Source organism: Alosa alosa, chromosome 5, assembly GCF_017589495.1.
Source record: "Alosa alosa isolate M-15738 ecotype Scorff River chromosome 5, AALO_Geno_1.1, whole genome shotgun sequence".
NCBI classification, from domain to species: Eukaryota; Metazoa; Chordata; class Actinopteri; order Clupeiformes; family Clupeidae; genus Alosa; species Alosa alosa.
The window spans coordinates 1,394,937-1,413,770 of NC_063193.1; the positions used below are offsets into that span (position 1 = coordinate 1,394,937).

Sequence of the window (18,834 nt, forward strand, 5' to 3'; positions counted from 1 at the left end):
ATAGTCCATTGCATTTCCATGCAATGCAATGAAAGGGAGTGGAAAAGAATATTGATATCCTGTGTTAAATGATGGTCAAAATGCAATTACTAGTAACATTGGCAAATCAGAGATAATTGCAAAGGTCCTGAGTAAGGTACATAGTAATGAAAATCTTAGCCAACAGGAAAAGAGAGCAAGAGCAGAAACAATGGAAAAATATAAACATGATTTTGAGAATGAAGGTGTGATAGGAGGGGTGTTGGATGAATTAATCACATTAACTGAGCTCAATAATGCTCTGAGAAAGTTAGGTAAGTCTTCACCAGGGGGTGATGGGATTTGTTATGCTATGTTGGAAAACTTAACTGACAAAGGAAAGGAAGTGTTATTGTTTCTATATAATAAGGTATGGACAGAGGGAATTATTCCAAGAGCATGGAAATAATCTATAGTTATCCCTATTAAAAAACCTGGGAAAGCTCCAAAGATTCCTAACAACTACAGGCCAATAGCACTTACATCTCAAATGGGGAAAACAATGGAAAGAATTATGAATGATAGACTTATATATATAGTTTAGTCTAAAGGATTGATACATAATTATCAGAGTGGTTTTGGAAGAGGAAGAGGTACTATGGATCCTTTAGTATTCTTGGAGGATGTAATAAGACGAGCTCAAGTAAATAAGGAGTCAGTGGTAGCTGTCTTTTGTGATATTGAGAAAGCATACGACATGATGTGGAGGAAGGAATTTTGATTAAGTTAAATCATATGGGAATAAAAGGGAGAGTATTCACATGGATTAAGGAATTTTTGTCAGAAAGAACAATAATGGTGAGGATAAATGGGGTGACAAGTGAGAGCTATCAGGTAGAAAATGGTATCCCGCAAGGGAGTATTATCAGTCCTTTTTTGTTTTCTATCATGATAAATGATCATGATAGTCGCGCTAGTGACGTTAGCTCATTCACAGCCACACTAGATTGTATCAGCATACCAGCAACAGGTCTTAATTGGGCTTTCCTTGCCGAAGAAAATACCATGAGTCAGAGGATTAAACACATCAGGTAAGTTGTATTCGTCCATAGCCTGTACATTACATACTGTTAAGTGACATAGCAGGCAGCAAGATGCAACCGTTAACTAGCATAACAGCTCTTATCGTTTCATTACGTTGGTGACGTACATCGTTCGAGACGAGAGATGTAGTCCACTGAGTGGATTCGCACAAAACCAACATAACTTTTGAAGTCTATCGAACAACAGTACTTTCTTGACGTGAAAAATTATCTTTTAAATTCACACACATCATATGTGAAATTTGTGGCACAATTCAAACTGGACCAAAAAAGAATTGTTATCTCTCCATTAACTCCCGTTCATAATTTTTTGAAAGATAGGTCCCATGGACCGGAAGTAGAAGGGGTGGGACTTCACCACTCTATGGATAAGACCAAAACAATGTTTTTCTCTAGAAAGAAATTGGCTAAGGAAATAAAAGTGAAGTTATCCAATAATGAGTTAGAAAGGGTTGATTTCTTTAAATACTTGGGCATATGTTAGATCAAAGATTAACATGGGCAGTGCATATTCAAAAAAAATTGATAAATGTAAGAAGGTATTAAATGTAATGAGGTGTCTATGCGGAGTGGAGTGGGGAGCAAGTAGACCTGCTCTAAGAACAATTTATACAGGATTGATCAGGTCTGTATTTGACTATGGTTGCATAATATATGGCTCTGCAGCCAAAACTTGGCTGAATAAGTTGGATGTGATCCAGAATCAGGCGTTAAGGTTATGCTGTGGTGCTGTCAAAACCACGCCAGTAACAGCTATCCAGGTGGAGATGGGAGAAATGCCTCTTCACCTTAGAAGAGATCAGCTGACCCTTGTGTATTGGGCAAACTTGAGAGGTCATAATGAAGGTCATATGAGTCAGTCGGTATTGAAGCAATGCCAAGAGCGTGGAAACGCTCAAATCAGAAGTTTTGGTTGGGTCATCAATGATAAAGTAAATAGATAGATAGATAGATAGATAGATAGATACTTTATTGATCCCCAGGGGAAATTAAAGGTCTCAGCAGCATACATACAAGACAAACACATTCTTTAACAGCAGAAGACTAATTAAAGTATATAATATAAAAACACAACTAAGCAGTAAGGACAGTAGAAGATAAAGAATATGCTAAATATACTAAAATACAAATTATACTAACACTTAATACAATATATAAAAATATACTAAAATAGAAATAACAAAATTACAAATTATACTAACACTTAATCTAAATCAATTCTAAAAACAGTATCCACATAGTGGTGATTAATAAATCAGAGGCGCTTGCAATGACTGAGGCAGGGACTGAGCCTGTGATTCTCTGTGCATAGTAAGGTATGGTAAGGTGCTCTAAGGTGCTCTGTGTGAATGAGTGTCATGGTGGTAGTCCAATGGTGATAGTGGTCATGGTGATAGTGCAAATGAGTAAGTCAACAGTGCAACAATGCAGAAATAAAGTAAAGTAAAGTCTATATATCTATATATTTAACTATTTAAGAAAATGTATAAGTGTGGCCACAGTTCGGCTGTGGCATGGAGGGGGCTATGCATATGTGCTAATGTGCTAATATAGCACGCAAACAGTGAGGCATAAAGACAGTGGTACAAGTGGCTAGTGGACAGACAGTACCAAACATGGAGGGGATGAAGAGGCAGACAGACTATGCAGAGAAGTCTATCTCTCCTCTTCCCTTAAGTGAGGCATTGAACAGTTCAATGGCCCTGGGGACAAATGACTTTCTCAGTCTGTCAGTTGTACAAGGCAGTGAGCGAAGTCTCCAGCTGATCAGGCTCTTCTGTTTAACAATAGTGCTGTGGAGTGGGTGACACTCATTGTCCAAGATGTTGATCAGTTTGTTCAGGGTCCTTTTATCAGATAGTGAAGTGATACACTCCAGTTCAGCTCCCACTACAGAGCCAGCTTTCCTTACCAGCCTGTCAATTCGCCCCACATCCTTCTTCCTTGTGCTTCCACCCCAGCATACTACTGCATAGAAGAGGACGCTGGCAACAACAGACTGGTAGAACATCCGAAATGAAATGGGGTTTAATGAACTAAAAATAAGTCCCACTGTACCTTTCCCAGATACTCCACCATGGGTTTCTAGGGAGGTGTCCACTGATTTGGGATTATTGGAAGAAAAACAAAATAATGACATGGACAAATACAGGGTACAGAGCTATTTAATGGAGAGGTATAGTGAGGATATAACTATATATACAGATGCATCTAAATTAACTGATAAAAGAATGGATGTTGCATATGTCATTCCAAAATTAAACATTAAAGTTGGAAAAAGAATCAGTGATGATTTAGCAGTTTACACAGCTGAATTGATTCCTGTGTGGCTGGCTTTGCATTGGGTGGAGGTCAATAGGCCAAGGAAGGCAGTAATTGCTTCAGATTCCAGCTCAGCTTTGATCAGTATTAAAACATTTCAGTCAAAGTCAAGGCAGGACATTGTATGTGATATACTGAAAGTTGAAAATAATCTAGTAAAGTCAGGAATTGCTACAACTCTGGTATGAGTACCAGCTCATATAGAAGTTATAGGAAATGAGTTAGCAGATAAAAGTGCTAAGCAAGCAGCTAGACATTCTAATATAGATGTTGAAGTAAACTACAGCAAAACAAAAATTAAAAGTATGGTCAAAAACATAGTTAAGGGTAAATGGCAAACATTATGGGACAGTGGGCAGACTGGAAGACGGTTCTATGTTATTCAGAATAAAGTGGGAAAGAGCAGAAATACGAATAGAAGCAAGGAGGAGGAGGATGTATTTTCTAGAATGAGGTATGGACACACACGTCTAAATAAAACTTTGTTAATAATGAAGAAGCATGCTGATGGCAACTGTGAATTCTGTGGTAGTCCAGAGACTATAGAGCATGTTATTTTACACTGTAATAAATATCAGGAAGAAAGACAAAGACTAGTCTCACAATTACAAGGAGAACAGCTGAGGCTAAACTTAGAAGAGATTCTGCAAAGAAACACAGGGGAAATGTGTGTAAACTATGTAATTGGCTTCCTGAGGAATACAGGACTAATTAAAAGAATTTAGTATTATCTTTTTGTTTTGTTTTGTTTTGTTTGTTTTTATTTGTTTGAATCCTATTAGGAAAGGTTAGACCAAAGATCCTTGATTACGCTTTAACCCTCTCTGGTTAGACTCCAGTACCACACTCCAGTCCAGTTGGTGGCGGTAATGCACCATTAAAGTTAGTTGCCAACCGCCCTAAAAACCGGAAGAAGAAGAAGAAGCGTTCACATGGAGTTATCAGTATCTTGTTGGGCGATTGTCACCAACGGGTGGAGGATGGAATGGCGGCAACTGGAGGAAAGGAGCGTAGACGATTGTCTGTTGAGCGTGAGCTACAGGCGGTTGGCAACAACTGGACTGTGAATGGTCAGAGGTCAGGAAATGACGGATCAGGAAGTGAGGATGGGGAGATGGATGTTGGACGCGGGAGTTTGGATGAGTGGAAAGTAATCAATAGGAAACGGAAAACTAAAGATAGAGACGAATCAGATTATAGTGACATTGATAAAGAAATAAAAACGGTGAAAAGGAGTGAAGATGAGTTCAAGGTGTTTATCAAATTGTTACAAGAGGGGACTACTTTTAACGAGTGGAGTCCAATCCAACTAACCAAAAGTCTGCATAAAGACATTGGGGAGGTAAGGAGCGCTAAACAATTGAGGAATGGTTCTTTACTGGTAATATGTAAAAGTGATGAACAACAACAGAAAGCAATAAAGACAAATAAACTAAATGGACAGCGAGTGAAGTGTTCAATGGCATATGACAAAAACTTTGTTAGGGGTGTGATCTCTGGGATTCCTCTAAGTGAGTCAGTGGATTCAGTGAAAGAAGGAATACAAAATGTTAAAGTAAAACAAAGCAAAGCGACTTAAAACAAGAAGGAATGGAGTTATATGTGACAGTCTATCAGTACTGTTAACTTTTGACGAAGCTAAACTCCCAGGAAAAGTCTTGATTGGTTACATGAGCTATGATGTCAAGGTTTACATTCCTCCACCACTGCGGTGTTTTAAAATGTCAAAGATATGGGCATGTAGCGGCGATATGCAAGGGCAAACAAAGATGTAGCAAATGTAGTGGTGAACATGAATATGGAAAGTGTGAAGAAGGGGCAAAACTAAAATGTTGCAACTGTGGAGGAGAACATAGTGCAGCATATGGAGGTTGTGAGGCTAACAAAAGAATGCAGGAGGTACAGCGAATTAAAGTAGTCCAAGGGTTTCCTATGCAGAGGCAACTAAGAAAGTCCCAAGAGGTGTAGGTGTACCGGTAGAAACAATAAAGGATGGGACTAAAGATGTAAAGGAATGTGTAAAGTGTGATCAACTAAAAGAAGATACGTTGATTGTGAGTAAAGGTGATTTTGTGCTCTTCATGGCTGAGATAATCATTTGCTCAGCACAGACCACTAGTAGAACTGAAAGAATTAAAATAATTGTAAAGTCAGCTGAAAAATACCTGGATGCAAAGGGAATGCCTTGGGAAAGAGTAAGAGATATTCTTAATGATGAAACACAACAATCACAGTCATGGAGTGGGCCTGTATAATGGTTTTAATTATACTTCAGTGGAATGCTAGGAGTTTAATTGCAAACGCCAAGAATTCAAAAAATATGTTGAAAATTTACAAGAGAAACCTAATATTATTTGTATACAAGAAACCTGGCTAGTGCCTAGGTTGGATTTTTGTAATAAAGGGGTATGACTCTATAAGAAGGGATAGGGAAATAGGTAAAAGGAGGAGGAGTTGTAATTTTTATACAAAGGGGACTTCAGTATAGAGAGGTAAAGAGGGGGGATTGACTTGGAAAAAACATTGCTACAGAAGTATGGACAAATGAAGATAATGTGACAATTATAAACTTTTATAACCCATGTAGACAAGTGGAGATAAGGCAACTGGAGGATATTTGGAAGGATTTGACAGGAGAATTATCTGGTGTGGGGATTTTAATGCACATAGTACATTATGGGGAGAGAGGGATGATGGGAATGGAAATGTAGTCAAGAATTTATGGAAGAGAAAAGAGTTAGTATGTTTGAATGATGGATCTGGGACTAGAATAGATGTGGCAAGGGGTACAGAGTCAGCAATAGATCTAACTATTGTCACAAAACCATTGCAGATAGATGTGACTGGGAGGTAGTTAGGGGAAAGCACAGTAGGAAGTGATCATTATCCTATTAGAATTCAGATAGGAGTGGAATTAAGAAATGAACATGACATAAGAGAAGAGAGATGGATTTTAGGAAAAGCAGATTGGGGTAAGTATAGAGGGGTAAGTGATGAATTGTTACTATCTATTGATAAAAATCAGGATATTGAGAAATTGTGTAATGAAATTGGCAGTGGAATAATTGTTGCAGCAGGAGTATCAATCCCAAAAACTAAGCCTAAGGCGTTAACTAAAATAGTGCCATGGTGGTCTACAGAATGTAAGGAAGCAATTAAAGGTAGAAATAGAGCGTTTAAAGAGTTAAAAAAGAACACATAATTTTCAGAATTTAGTTCAATATAAAAGATCTCAGGCAATAGTTAGGAAAAACAATAAGACAAGCTAAAAAACATCATTGGAAAAAAGTTCTGTGACTCTATTGGTCGAACTACTCCAGTGGAGAGAGTTTGGAATATGATTAAAAAAATGGAAGGGAATATGGATACCCAGTGTTGGTTGAGGGGCAAAGAACGATCACCAATAATAAGGAAAAAGCAGAGGTTATGGCTAAAACATTAGCCAAGGTGCACAACTCAGGAATTTAAATCAAGAAGAAAAAAGAGGTAGAGAAGTTACAATTGAAAAATATCATAATGTGTTTGACATTGAGGATAGCTGGAAGAAGGGGTATTGGATGTGTTATTTACTTAAATCTGAACTCAATAAGGCATTAAGTAAATTAGGTAAGTCATCTCAGGGATGGATAAAATCTGCTATTCCATGTTGGAGAACTTAAGTGATAAGGGGAAGGAAGTTTTGTTAAGTCTATATAATAAAGTATGGATAGATTGCTGTATTCCTAGAACATGGAAGGAGTCTATAATTATTCCTATTAGGAAACCTGGGAAAGATCCTAAAATAGCAATTAACTATAGACCTATTGCATTAACATCCCAGATGGGAAAAACTATGGAAAGGATGATTAATGACAGGCTTACATATTGGGTTGAAACGAAAGGATTAATGAGTCATTATCAAAGTGGATTCAGGAAAGGTAGAGGCACCATGGATCCCATTGTATGCCTTGAAGATACAATAAGGAAGGCTCAAGTGAACAAAGAAAATGTAGTGGCAGTGTTTTTTTGACATTGAGAAGGCATATGATATGTTGTGGAAAGAAGGTATACTGATAAAGGTTAAAATATTGGGAATAAAGGGACGGATGTTCCAATGGATTAAAGGGTTTTTGTCTAATAGAACAATTCAAATTAAAATAAATGGAGAATTAAGTGAGCAATACAGTGTGGAAAATGGTGTCCCACAAGGAAGTATTGTTAGTCCACTATTATTTTCAATAATGATTGATGATATTTTTAAAGACATACAAAATTCAGTTGGGGTGGCATTGTTTGCAGATGATGGAGCAATGTGGAAAAAAAAAGAAGAAATATAGATTTTGTGGTGGGTAAGATGCAACAGGCAGTGAACAGAGTCCAAGAATGGGCCCTTCAATGGGGGTTTAGGATCTCAATAGATAAAACAAAGACTTTATTCTTCTCTAGGAAGAAAATAAATGAAGATGTTAAAATCAAATTATCTGGGGCAGATTTAGAAAGAGTGGAATTCTTCAAATATTTAGGAATGTGGTTTGACAAGCATTAACTTGGACAATGCATATACAAAAAATATTGAGAAATGCAAGAAAGTGTTGAATGTGATGAGGTGTCTGCGTGGAGTAGAATGGGGAGCAAGTAGACCTGCTTTAAAAGCCATTTATACAGGGCTGATGAGATCTGTATTTGACTATGGGTGTGTAGTGTATGGGTCTGCTGCTAAAAACATCACTTAAGAAACTAGATGTAATTCAGAACCAAGGTTTGAAGCTATGCTGTGGGGCAATTAAGACCACGCCAGTGGCAGCCGTCCCAGGTAGAGATGGGAGAGATGCCTCTCTATCTTAGAAGAGACCAGCTGTCTCTTGTGTATTGGACAAATCTAAGGGGTCATAGTGAAAACACATGAGTCAATCAGTCTTATGGCAGTGTCAAGAGAGAGAGTTACCTTATTAAAAGTTTTGGTTGGACAATAAAACAAAAGGTAATAAATATGGGAATCAGTGCTCTTGAAATAAGCCCTACAGTGGCATATCCTGTTGTTCCTCCTTGGCTGATGTCAGAGGTTCCAGTAGACTTGGGCTTATTAGAGGAAAAGAAGGATGTTGAAGTGGATCATTACAGGGTCCAGAGTTACATTGCGAAAGCAAATATAAAGAAGCAGTCATTTTATATACTGATGCATCTAAGCAGACTGATAAGAAAATGGGAGTTGCTTATGTTATCCCTCAATTAAACATTGAATCTGGAAAGAGAATCAATGATGATTTAGCTGTATACACAGCAGAAATTATAGGAATATGGATGGCCTTATTGTGGGTAGAGAGCAATAGACCTAAGCAAGCTGTGATTAAGCGTCAGACTCTAGCTCAGCTTTAATAAGCCTTAAAACGCTGTCACTCTGAGTCTAGACAGGACATAGTATATGAAGTAATGCAATTAGCCAACAATCTGCTTAAGTCTGGTATTAGTACTACATTTATATGGGTACCAGCTCATATAGGTGTAGGAGGTAATGAATTAGCAGATAAATGTGCAAAGAAAGCAGCAGGGAAGTCTGATATAGAGTTGAATATTAAATACAGCAAAGCTGAAGTCAAAAGTATAATCAAAGCTAAAATAAATGAAAAATGGCAATTTGTATGGGATAACGAACAGTCTGGAAGACACCTGCATAGTATTCAAGGAAAGGTGGGGAGGAGCAGGAATACATGCAGAAGCAAGCAAGAAGAAGATGTGGTGTCCAGAATGAGGCTAGGACATACAGGATTAAACAGAACATTAGTTACCATGAAAAAGCATGTTGATGGAATGTGTGAATATTGTAATAGTCAAGAGACCATAGAGCATGTAATTATGTTTTGTCCTGAGTACCATCAAGCCAGACAAAGATTTATCTCACAACTTGGTGAAAATCCAGATGACATTAAATTTGAATGATATACCGCGAAGAGAATCAGGTGAAATTTGTTTTTCCTTTTTGTTTTCTTTTTTGAAGGTAACTGGGTTATTTAAAAGAATTTAGGAAAGTGTAGGATGACCATTTGATCCACACTCCAGTCCAGATGGTGGCGGTAATGCACCAAAAAGCTGGTTGCCAACCGCCATATAAAAAAAGAAGAAGAAGAAGAAGCGTTCACATACATCAGTGACAACAGAGCCAGTCTACGGGCCTGAGATAGGCTAGGCTACATTCTTTTTATACAGTCAGTGGCTACATTGTATATACGTGGTGAGTTTACCGAAGATTATTGATATGGGGAGAGTCTAAGCAAAGTCCTTGGTTGACACCAAATCGTTCAAATTTAACTGTTCACAGTAAACATGTTTGCCGCAAACGTTCGCCAATGTTTGCCGAATTTGAACGCACCTCTTTTCTGGTCCAAGTTGGAGACCCAAACGTTAACGTTACATTAAGTTATGTGAATGAGAGTGACCCGTGATGGTGTCTAGAAAAGAGGTCTTTGCTCTGAAGGTTTTTTGTTTGTTCAAGTTTATCGCTGTCAAGTAGACCTAGGCTACAACCTAGAAGCTAACCCTACGCTGAGGACTCACTACATCATTGACCCCCAAAAAAAAAAAAAAATAATTATTGAATGCTTATCTGGAATGATTTTTCTCTATCATCTTATTCTTTCACACATACGGGTATTTGTGGGCGTTTTTGGGAAGCAACCAGGGGCCTGTACTACGAAGGGAGCTTAACCTACCCATAACCCAGGGTTACTTTGTTAAACCAGGGTTGACAAAACCTGGTTATCTTAAGTGGTGTTAATCGGTACTACGACGCTGATTATGAAGTTGATTTGTTGAGCCGGGGTTAACCTAATTGGGGTTTGTGCGCGTTCACATAAAAGGGGCGGGTTGCAGCGCAAGTCACCACTTTCAATGATGACGTGATCACCTTATTTTACGGATGAGGAATGCAATTCAGAAGTGGGCATATAGATTACAGTAATAAGGATAATTGAATGTTTAAGTAGCCCCCATTGACTGATTTAGTGTATGCCTAATCCTGTGAACATTTCAGATGCAACACCATTGCCAAACGCACATGGCAGCAGGTGAAAATGAAACACAAAAACATTATTCAGAATAGTAGGTTTATATAGGCCTAGTTATAGCTTGCATTAATATTTCTTAATTATGAAATCATGTAGGCCTGCCTAGCTTATAGCCTTCACTTGGCCTCTGTTTTACAGCTAACAAGAAACAGGTGTCTTCGAACACTACTGTAGGAGGAAAGGCACCAGAGTGTTTTACAGTAGCAGAGGAGTTGGCCATCGCAAAATAATAGTGGAAGGCCGATTATGGAGGGGTTGAGGGAGGCATTCGGTCGGATTCTGGTGCTGTGGAAATGTGTAGCCTTTTTATGTGCAGGGTACAGTAATATGACATTCAATTCAACAAGTTTGTTAAAATGGTGATTTTTATTTATTAGGCCTACTGTAGGCTATGTCCGATTTATTTTAGGCTATTCTTGCTCAGATGTTCAGCATACTGTAGGCCTATGTCCGATTTATTTTCGGACATACAGTATTCTTTGCATCACCGATTGAATACATGAATGTCCACGTCATCGGGCATTGCTATGAGACGTCTTCCTAGATCATCTGACAAAGATAACGAATTCCCTCGGCTGACAATCTATATCTTCATAGAGAATATCGTCCGGGTAGGCTATATATATTATCTGGCGGTCTCTAAAACCCCTCGCCCTGCGAAGAGAGAGTCCCTCACGATTTGGCGCCCAATGTCGTATGGATCATCCAGGTACGCCGACATGTCTCGGGAGAAATTGTTAGTGGAGGGGTGGTACTTATAAAGGGTGTGGTTAACGGAAACCTCGGGTTAACCAAGAACATAACCTGGTCGGAGCAGGTTTGAGATGCAGTGTAAATTGCCATGGCAGCATACCTCGGTTAAAACCTATCCACCTTTCGTAGTACGGGTTAATCGGGAAGTTACGCCACACGTGATCAAGTTACCCAGATAAGCCAGAAACCCCACTTCGTAGTACAGGCCCCAGGTACGGCATGCTGTTGGAGGTGCAAACAAACGCTGCATTGCCATTGAAATCACATAGTAAGGAGCTGGCTCAAGGGTTATAAAAGTATTTTCTCGTGTTTAGTTCTATAATGAAGGCACAGTTTTTATAGCCATCCATGCGTGTTCACTTCTGGCTCCTTAATATCAATTTGGTAACCATAACGGGCTATAACGGGCTGATATGTTTTTAGATCACTAAACATATCGGAGGTGTCAAATGTTGAGGTACTCCAGTCTAGATTTTTTGACGTTAATCACTCCTATGATGTAGGCCTATTGCTATTGTCTATCCAAAGTAAAATGCCTGTTTCGAAGTTAACTTATGGTCAAATAAGCAAAAAATGTTTGCCCCTCCAAGTAGCCTGTGCCGTACGTCTGTGACGCGAGTTTGTGTGAAAGAATTTTTAAAGTAGGCCTACCTGCAGATAGCCTGGAGATTCCAGACCCTGGACTTTAACGCAATTAGATAACACTACGACTGTCATCTGTTTAGCTCGTCTTTGGCCCGCCTATATCAGATACACCAATGTGATTGGCGTGATCGGCCGTTGGACCTTGCACACTGCCTGCGTGACACGCACGTCTCAGGTGTGGCTTGAGCTGTGCTGCAGCCACGTGCCAACTAGAAATACTGTAGAAGAGGCAAGGCAAGCGTGTTGGAAGCACGTTCAGCTGAGTGCATGGGAGGTGTGTTAACTGCCTGTTTTCATTTTGGCGCCCATGTTAACAGGTCAGAGCTTGTACACTGCCCACACTGCCTGCGTCACACGCATTGCTCAAGCTGTGCTGCAACCGTGTGGCAGCTAGAAATAGGAATTGCGCCTATTTTACATGCAAGAGGAAAGCATGTTGGAAGTGTTTCCAGCCAAAAGAGACAGTAAAAGATGTTTTAACAGTCGCAGCATCAGTAACGCTTCTGGTATGAAACTGCGATGCAATACTGATGGTACAGACCACCACGTGGCACTATGAATTTTGCCTCACACTTCAAGACCCTTACAAGGCTTGGGGCTTTGCACCAAATTGTTTTCAACTATTGCTGACATGCTTGATTTGCATTTTAAAGGACATGCTTATTCAATGTTTCTGTCCATTTGTAGATGTGAATGAGAAGATCTACACTTATAGTATGATGGCCATCCTAAAGCCCCTATCATACTGCAGATGGACGATGCCTTACAGAGCCTTCTACACATGCATATACCCAACTTCAAATCACAAAAACAAGGACACAAGCCTTTTCATTCCTCCCCTACGAGTATCATGTCATAAACAGAATGACATACATGGTCACGGTGCATGTATTCGTTCTCTGTGTGGAATAGAGCAGAGGACTCTTGGTAAAAGACAGTTCAGTATGTCTGCTGCGGCTATTGTGAACTCAGCTCCTGCATCTGTACAACCATACCTTCGTTTAATGCGGCTTGACAAACCCATTGGTGAGTGAACCAGACACGTGTACACTTTTATTACATATACATGCTTACTTGATTATATTTATTTGGTATCTTTTATTGATTTATGTATTGTGTTTTCTAACTTTAATATTAATTAATGCACGGTCAGGCGGTAAGTCAGGTGAGTTATTCAACTTGTGCAGTTATACATCGCTCCCAGTAGTCTTGCGATCTTTTCTTCTTTTCCAACATGAAGTTTAAAATGAAAAGTCGCCGTATTGATATGGTGGAGGAGAGTGAAACTGCATAGCAGATGTGGCTGGATATGTGTCCAGAGAGGGACTTTGCATGGCAGGAGCACTGGGGGCGCTCTATTGCTGCACTAGGTCAGCTTTTTATAGTGATGCTGAGTTCATCATTCGTATTGCCTTCATTCCACATGAAACAATCCCAGCATACCATATTTTTGTGACGTCAATTTAGAAACGTACAATTGATTTGTCTGGAGCCAAAAGTGTTGTTATTAAACTAATCAAACTTGTGCATTCTGTGATTTGGGTGGGAGTTTCACTTACCTGCTGCTTGACTGAGAATGTTGATTATCTGAAGGCACTTTTCCTTAGCCAAGATACATGGATTAAGCCTAGTCCTGGATGGAAAATACTTCAAAGAGATAGGCCTAGAGTGGGGGGGAACATGTTTAATCTAGGACTAGGCTTAACCCATGCACAGGAAACTGGCCCGGTCCAAGTTCTTGTTCCAAAACCTGAGATGTAGGCGGTGCAAGATTGTGAATTAATCATCAGGCACATAAGCAATAAAGAAGAAATGTGCTTTGATTGATTAGCTGTTTGTTTTTTAATCAAGAACACAGATTTCACAGATCCTTTTAGCTAAGACATTGTACACTTCTTTTTTCTTACTGGCTATATGTTCATGCCTTTGGGGATCAATAAAGTATCTATATATCCATCCACCCATCCATCCATCCATCCAGGAGCAGAGAGGAATAGAGAACAATCCTTGAAATGCATGCTGTAACATAGAAATTACATTATTAATGACTGGCTGTTTCTGTTGTGCCACAGGAACGTGGTTACTCTTCTTGCCCTGCACATGGAGCATAGGGCTGGCTGCAGATCCAGGCTGCCTTCCAGACATAAGCATGCTAGCCCTGTTTGGAACTGGGTCCTTGTTAATGAGAGGGGCTGGCTGCACTATCAACGATATGTGGGATAAAGACTATGACAAAAAGGTAAACATCTTCTCACTACAGACTTTTACTCTTTTGATCATGCCCAAAACATGTAGACATATTATAGCTTATGGCATTGATAGTAATAGAGTTGGACAATCCTTGATAAAAAAGCCTGGCTAGATGAATGACCTTTACTGATAGGTACGTTGTAGGGATCCACCAGTTGATCGGCTGGTGACGAGAATTGGCCGATTTTCATGTGATCGGCCATGAACAGCGACCGGCCGGTCAGTTTGAGACATGCCGATTATGCTGGTCAAATGGACTCGTGCGCCACACTAAAAACAACGTCACCCAGCTGAGTTTGAAGTTTGAAGACGCTAGCAAAGGCCAACACTCCGGGCTGGATGTACAAAGAAAGCACTAAGAAAAAGAATTTACTAAGATGTCACTTCATTACGTAAACAGCGCTCATCACCGCCTGTCCCTGCTCACTCTACAACAAAATTGCATGCCCACAGCTGAACCACAAGTGCAGTTGAATGGAGTTAACTGATTGTGACATTAAAAATAATTAAAGTTTAGTGATCATACATGATAAGATGTCAACAAGCAGCGACATACAGAGTAGGCCTAGTAGTTTTACTCCACTCCACATATTGGAACTATTTACTGCATGTCTCTACAAGGCCAATTTGATGGTAAATGAACTTAGTGGGGCTGTAGTGGGGCGCTACCAAGAGAACCAGTAATGCAACTTCAAGAATTGCCGACCTGGAGACATCTCGCAAGAATCGTGAAACATTACCTTGTCAGTAAATATAACTCTTTGGAGCTTTTGCCTGTTGTTAATCCTTCACCTCCATAACAAAAGCATTTTCATTGTGTACAGGGGGAACAAGCCATGAGATGTTGGCTATTTACAACGGCAAAGTAAAATATAAATATATCACGACTCTAGGGGGAGCTCTAGAGTCACCAAAAATACCTTAAACTTCATAGTATACCATTAATGTCTTTCATTCAGACCCATTACATAGGGTGCACAAAACAAGGTCTATGATTGGGTGAGTTTGGTGTGGAAGAACTTGACTAACTCACACAGAACCCTGACCTCAACCCTATTAAACAGTTTTGGGATTAACTAACAGAGATTGTGAGCTAGGCCTTCTAGTCCGACATTAGCACCTTACCTCTCAAATGCTCTTCTTGAGTGGGCAAAAAATCCCAGGTACACTCCAATCTTGTGGAAAGTCTTCCCAGGAGAGTGGAAGCTGTTGTAGCCATCCTATAGCCTGGGTAAACCCAGATGAGTCTGTTAACACATTTGAATTTGCCCTGCAGGTCCATCTGGAAAAGATTCCATTGATGCCCATATTCAAACTTTCTGTTTTACGAAATCCAGGGACATAACCAGAAGTGAAGTTAAACTTTAATTGGAGCAAACTCTTACCAAATTGTTTCAGAAGTAAAGCAAACAGATCTTTTTTGTAAACATCTTTCTTGTTAAGGATGTCCTGGTTGTTCAACAAAGCCAAGTGCACTGACTGAAGGGGTGTGTGTGGGGCACACTGTTACCATATAACAGAAAGAGATGTGTTATTTTGTATTTGTAGATGAATGATCTGTGTTTCATTACAAACTCTTTTGTAGGTAGTTAGAACTGCTACCCGACCCATTGCTTCAGGTGAAATCTCACGGTTACAGGCTCTGGGGTTTTTGGGAGCTCAGCTCAGCCTAGCCCTCTGTGTCCTCCTGTGCTTGAACTATTACAGGTGACATCACATATCACATGACTTGTGTGCCATCTTAAAGTAGAATACTGTTGATATACCTTACTTGCAGATATTTCAGACAAATCAAGTGTATTTTTTTCTATAGTGTAATCCTTGGAGCTGCTTCACTGATGTTAGTTGTCACATACCCCTTCATGAAGCGTATAACATATTGGCCACAACTCATGCTGGGTAGGAAATCATCCTAATTATATTCCAGAAATTATGTATTACAAGTGTGGTACTCATCCATCACCAAGTTTTTTTTTTTCAGGTCTTACCTTCAATTGGGGGGCATTGCTGGGATGGTCAGCAGTGATGGGATCATGTGATTGGTCCATCTGTTTGCCGCTCTATTTTTCAGGTGTGATGTGGACACTGATCTATGACACCATTTATGCTCACCAGGTAATACTGAGATTTTTCCGTAAGGGCTCAGAAATTCTCTAGGCAATAAGGTACTTACATGTTTGTTGTATTCATCAGGATAAAGAAGATGATGTTAGAGTGGGTATCAAGTCGACAGCTCTGAGGTTTGGAGAGCAGACTAAACCATGGCTTTCTGGCTTTTCTGTGGCCATGTTGGGAGGCCTCATTCTTGCTGGGCTTAATGCTCAGCAGACTCTACCTTATTATGCAGCAGTCTCAACCACTGCCATTCATTTGACCCATCAGGTGAGTTGAATAAGTAAACCATTGTCGTCACAGGTAGCTTAAGCTTTTAATGGCTAATGGAAATATAACTAGGAACACAGTGCTGAGAATCGACAAAGTCAATTCAGTGACTTCCACCTGACAACAGTTCTACTCTTTACAAGTCTAGTAGAGGTCATGTCATGAAATATAAGAAATCAAAGCTTTGCTTAGCAGTGATATCATTTGTTCAATCATTAGTCCTTTTTCTGACTGATTGTGCTCTATTTTTTGAGTTACTTGTTCCATCATGGGAAATGTCTCTGAATTGATTGTGTTGTTTCATCACACAGATCTCCTCACTGGACATTAATAAGTCAGAAGACTGTTGGAAAAAATTTGCTTCTAATAGAAATATTGGGCTTATTTTGTTTTTTGGAATAGTTTTTTCCAATTTAATGAAGAAACAAGAGAATGGATCAATAGAAAATTAAACTTGTCCATTAATATTACAAATACAATTAAGCTTATGTGATGTATGAGTATCATTTAGAGTCTCAAAAGCAATTTAACATTTTAGACAAAAGGAAAAGGAGGAATCGCCATGATGTGTATCAAAGTGGTATTCATTCAGCTGAATTCACTGATAAAGCTGTTTCAACAAAAATGTGTCCACTGTTTATTTCAAAGCTTTGGGGCCTGTGTCCACCAATCGCGTTTTTTTTGTTTCCGGCGACAGCGCCCTCAACCTCATTTTCAGAGCGCTTCGGTCAAGTGTTTATTGTTGCTATGTTACCAAAATCTTCTGCCAGCACATCTTTTTGAAACGTTGTCTAATGCTAACTAACTAGCTAACTGAAATGGCAGCAATCGTTTAGGACTTAACTCGCTAAATATGAATAGAATAGGTCATCCTTCTAGGCTTTGTAATTTGCGTTCAGTTTGCAGCAGTGGTTTAATATTAGTCACAATACGAGAATTTACCATGACGTCACAATAACAATATACATTCTTCCGGGTGGCAAAAGCTGAAGCATTCTCCATTGGCACTACTAGTAAACAAACCCTTCCATGTCATTTGACCAGGGCAGAGCGATCAAGAAAACAGAGTAAATTGCTTGAATAAATGATTTTCGTCTTGCGGGGTGCTACGGGACTTCTCATTCATATTCATACGGTTATGGGAAGTCTTATTAATATGCAATGAGTCATACGTGTCTCCATGCATGCGTCCACTCTACCATAGTTTGAACGAAGTGAAGTGTCAGTCGAAATCAAAGGCGAATGATGAAAATGCTACGTGAGGTAAATTGCTTGGGGAACCCACCGACCCACCGTCGGCCTAGGCCTAGGCCTAATAGGCTACATTTCAACAGGTAAGTTAATTCAAAAACATGGAGGAAATTTAGACATAGTTAACATGAGAGACTGGCCGTAAAATGAACTGGCCGTAAAACTGACCGGTTCCCGTAAAATCTGATTTAAGGCCCCCTTAAAATAAAATCGGCTGCACAAACACATTTAAGTATTCTACTTTGGTTTTCTTATCATTTTCCCTCAAGTATTTAAGGTTTTCTCCTTTTCTTATCTAAGAAATTCCGTTGTACAAACGACCTTAGCAGCTAACCACATGAGGTTCGGTTCGCCAGGCAAAACGTAAAAAAAAAAGGTTTATTTTGGTGTCCTGATGACAGTCAGGATAATATCTAACTAGCTAGCTAGTATTGTTCAATTCATGTCTATATATGGCTTTACTGATGAATGGATAAATGTCACCGAAAATTATTAAGGTAAGATATATCATAAGCTTGGGTTGCAGACTACGGCAGCAAGCAACAACTATGTCCGTTGAACGTAGCCTATCAGTTGAGTTATTCATTGCTAACATACTATTGATAGGCCTACAGTAGTGCATTAATAACTATAGCTAACATCGTGAAATTAATTGTCACTGCCATGTTTGGCTGTCATCCGTCAAACTTGTCAAAGTTAGTTATAGGCCTACTCAGATTTGTAATGCGTCATTCACTATCTGATTTTATCAACAATATGTGCACACTGCTATTATTTTGGACAGTCCTGTATGACCAACATCTGCATCCTCAGAAAAGCAAGCACAAATTAGCAAACAAACAATCTCCGTGGTTGATACTAAAGGGACAAAATTTAAGGTGCTTTGTGCAAACGGCCCTAAGGAGATGGCAAGGCCTAGGGCTAGCCTACTATAGCCTAATGTGTAAATACAAGGATACAAGGACGTTTATTGTTACATGCATATAGTTACTAGTAAGTAATGCAAGTAATGTTACAAGTAAGAAATGAAGTGAAATTATGTCTATTTGAGCATTTATGGGGCAGTAGAAGAGGGGTTTAGTAGATTAAGTGGCAAGGGCTGCATAAGAAAGGGGGGGGGGGGGGGGGGA

At 39.4% G+C, this 18,834-nt stretch overlaps 1 protein-coding gene across 2 annotated transcripts; it reads left to right on the plus strand.

Moving 5' to 3' along the window:
* Positions 1-4,298: 4,298 nt before the first annotated feature.
* coq2 (coenzyme Q2 4-hydroxybenzoate polyprenyltransferase) lies at positions 4,299-17,103 on the plus strand. Of its 2 annotated transcripts, none has more exons than XM_048244224.1 (8): positions 4,299-4,725; positions 12,509-12,847; positions 13,894-14,060; positions 15,657-15,778; positions 15,885-15,970; positions 16,053-16,186; positions 16,265-16,453; positions 16,765-17,103. In XM_048244224.1, the coding sequence occupies exons 2-8, from the start codon at positions 12,538-12,540 to the stop codon at positions 16,903-16,905; spliced, it is 1,149 nt and encodes a 382-aa protein (XP_048100181.1). In that variant the 5' UTR covers positions 4,299-4,725; positions 12,509-12,537; the 3' UTR covers positions 16,906-17,103. The 2 variants fall into 2 exon arrangements, with proteins under 2 accessions (XP_048100181.1, XP_048100180.1); XM_048244223.1 differs by lacking the exon at positions 4,299-4,725 and adding an exon at positions 9,316-9,591 and having other exon boundaries at positions 16,765-17,098.
* Positions 17,104-18,834: the final 1,731 nt, after the last annotated feature.

What these genes read in the sequence shown, in the direction of transcription:
- coq2 (XM_048244224.1), top strand. Translation starts at nt 12,538, where the DNA reads ATGATGGCCATCCTAAAGCCCCTATCATACTGCAGATGGACGATGCCT. An exon ending in GCGGCTTGACAAACCCATTG is followed by an intron (nt 12,848 to 13,893) that starts GTGAGTGAACCA and finishes GTTGTGCCACAG; the next exon opens with GAACGTGGTTACTCTTCTTG. An exon ending in ACACCATTTATGCTCACCAG is followed by an intron (nt 16,187 to 16,264) that starts GTAATACTGAGA and finishes TGTATTCATCAG; the next exon opens with GATAAAGAAGATGATGTTAG.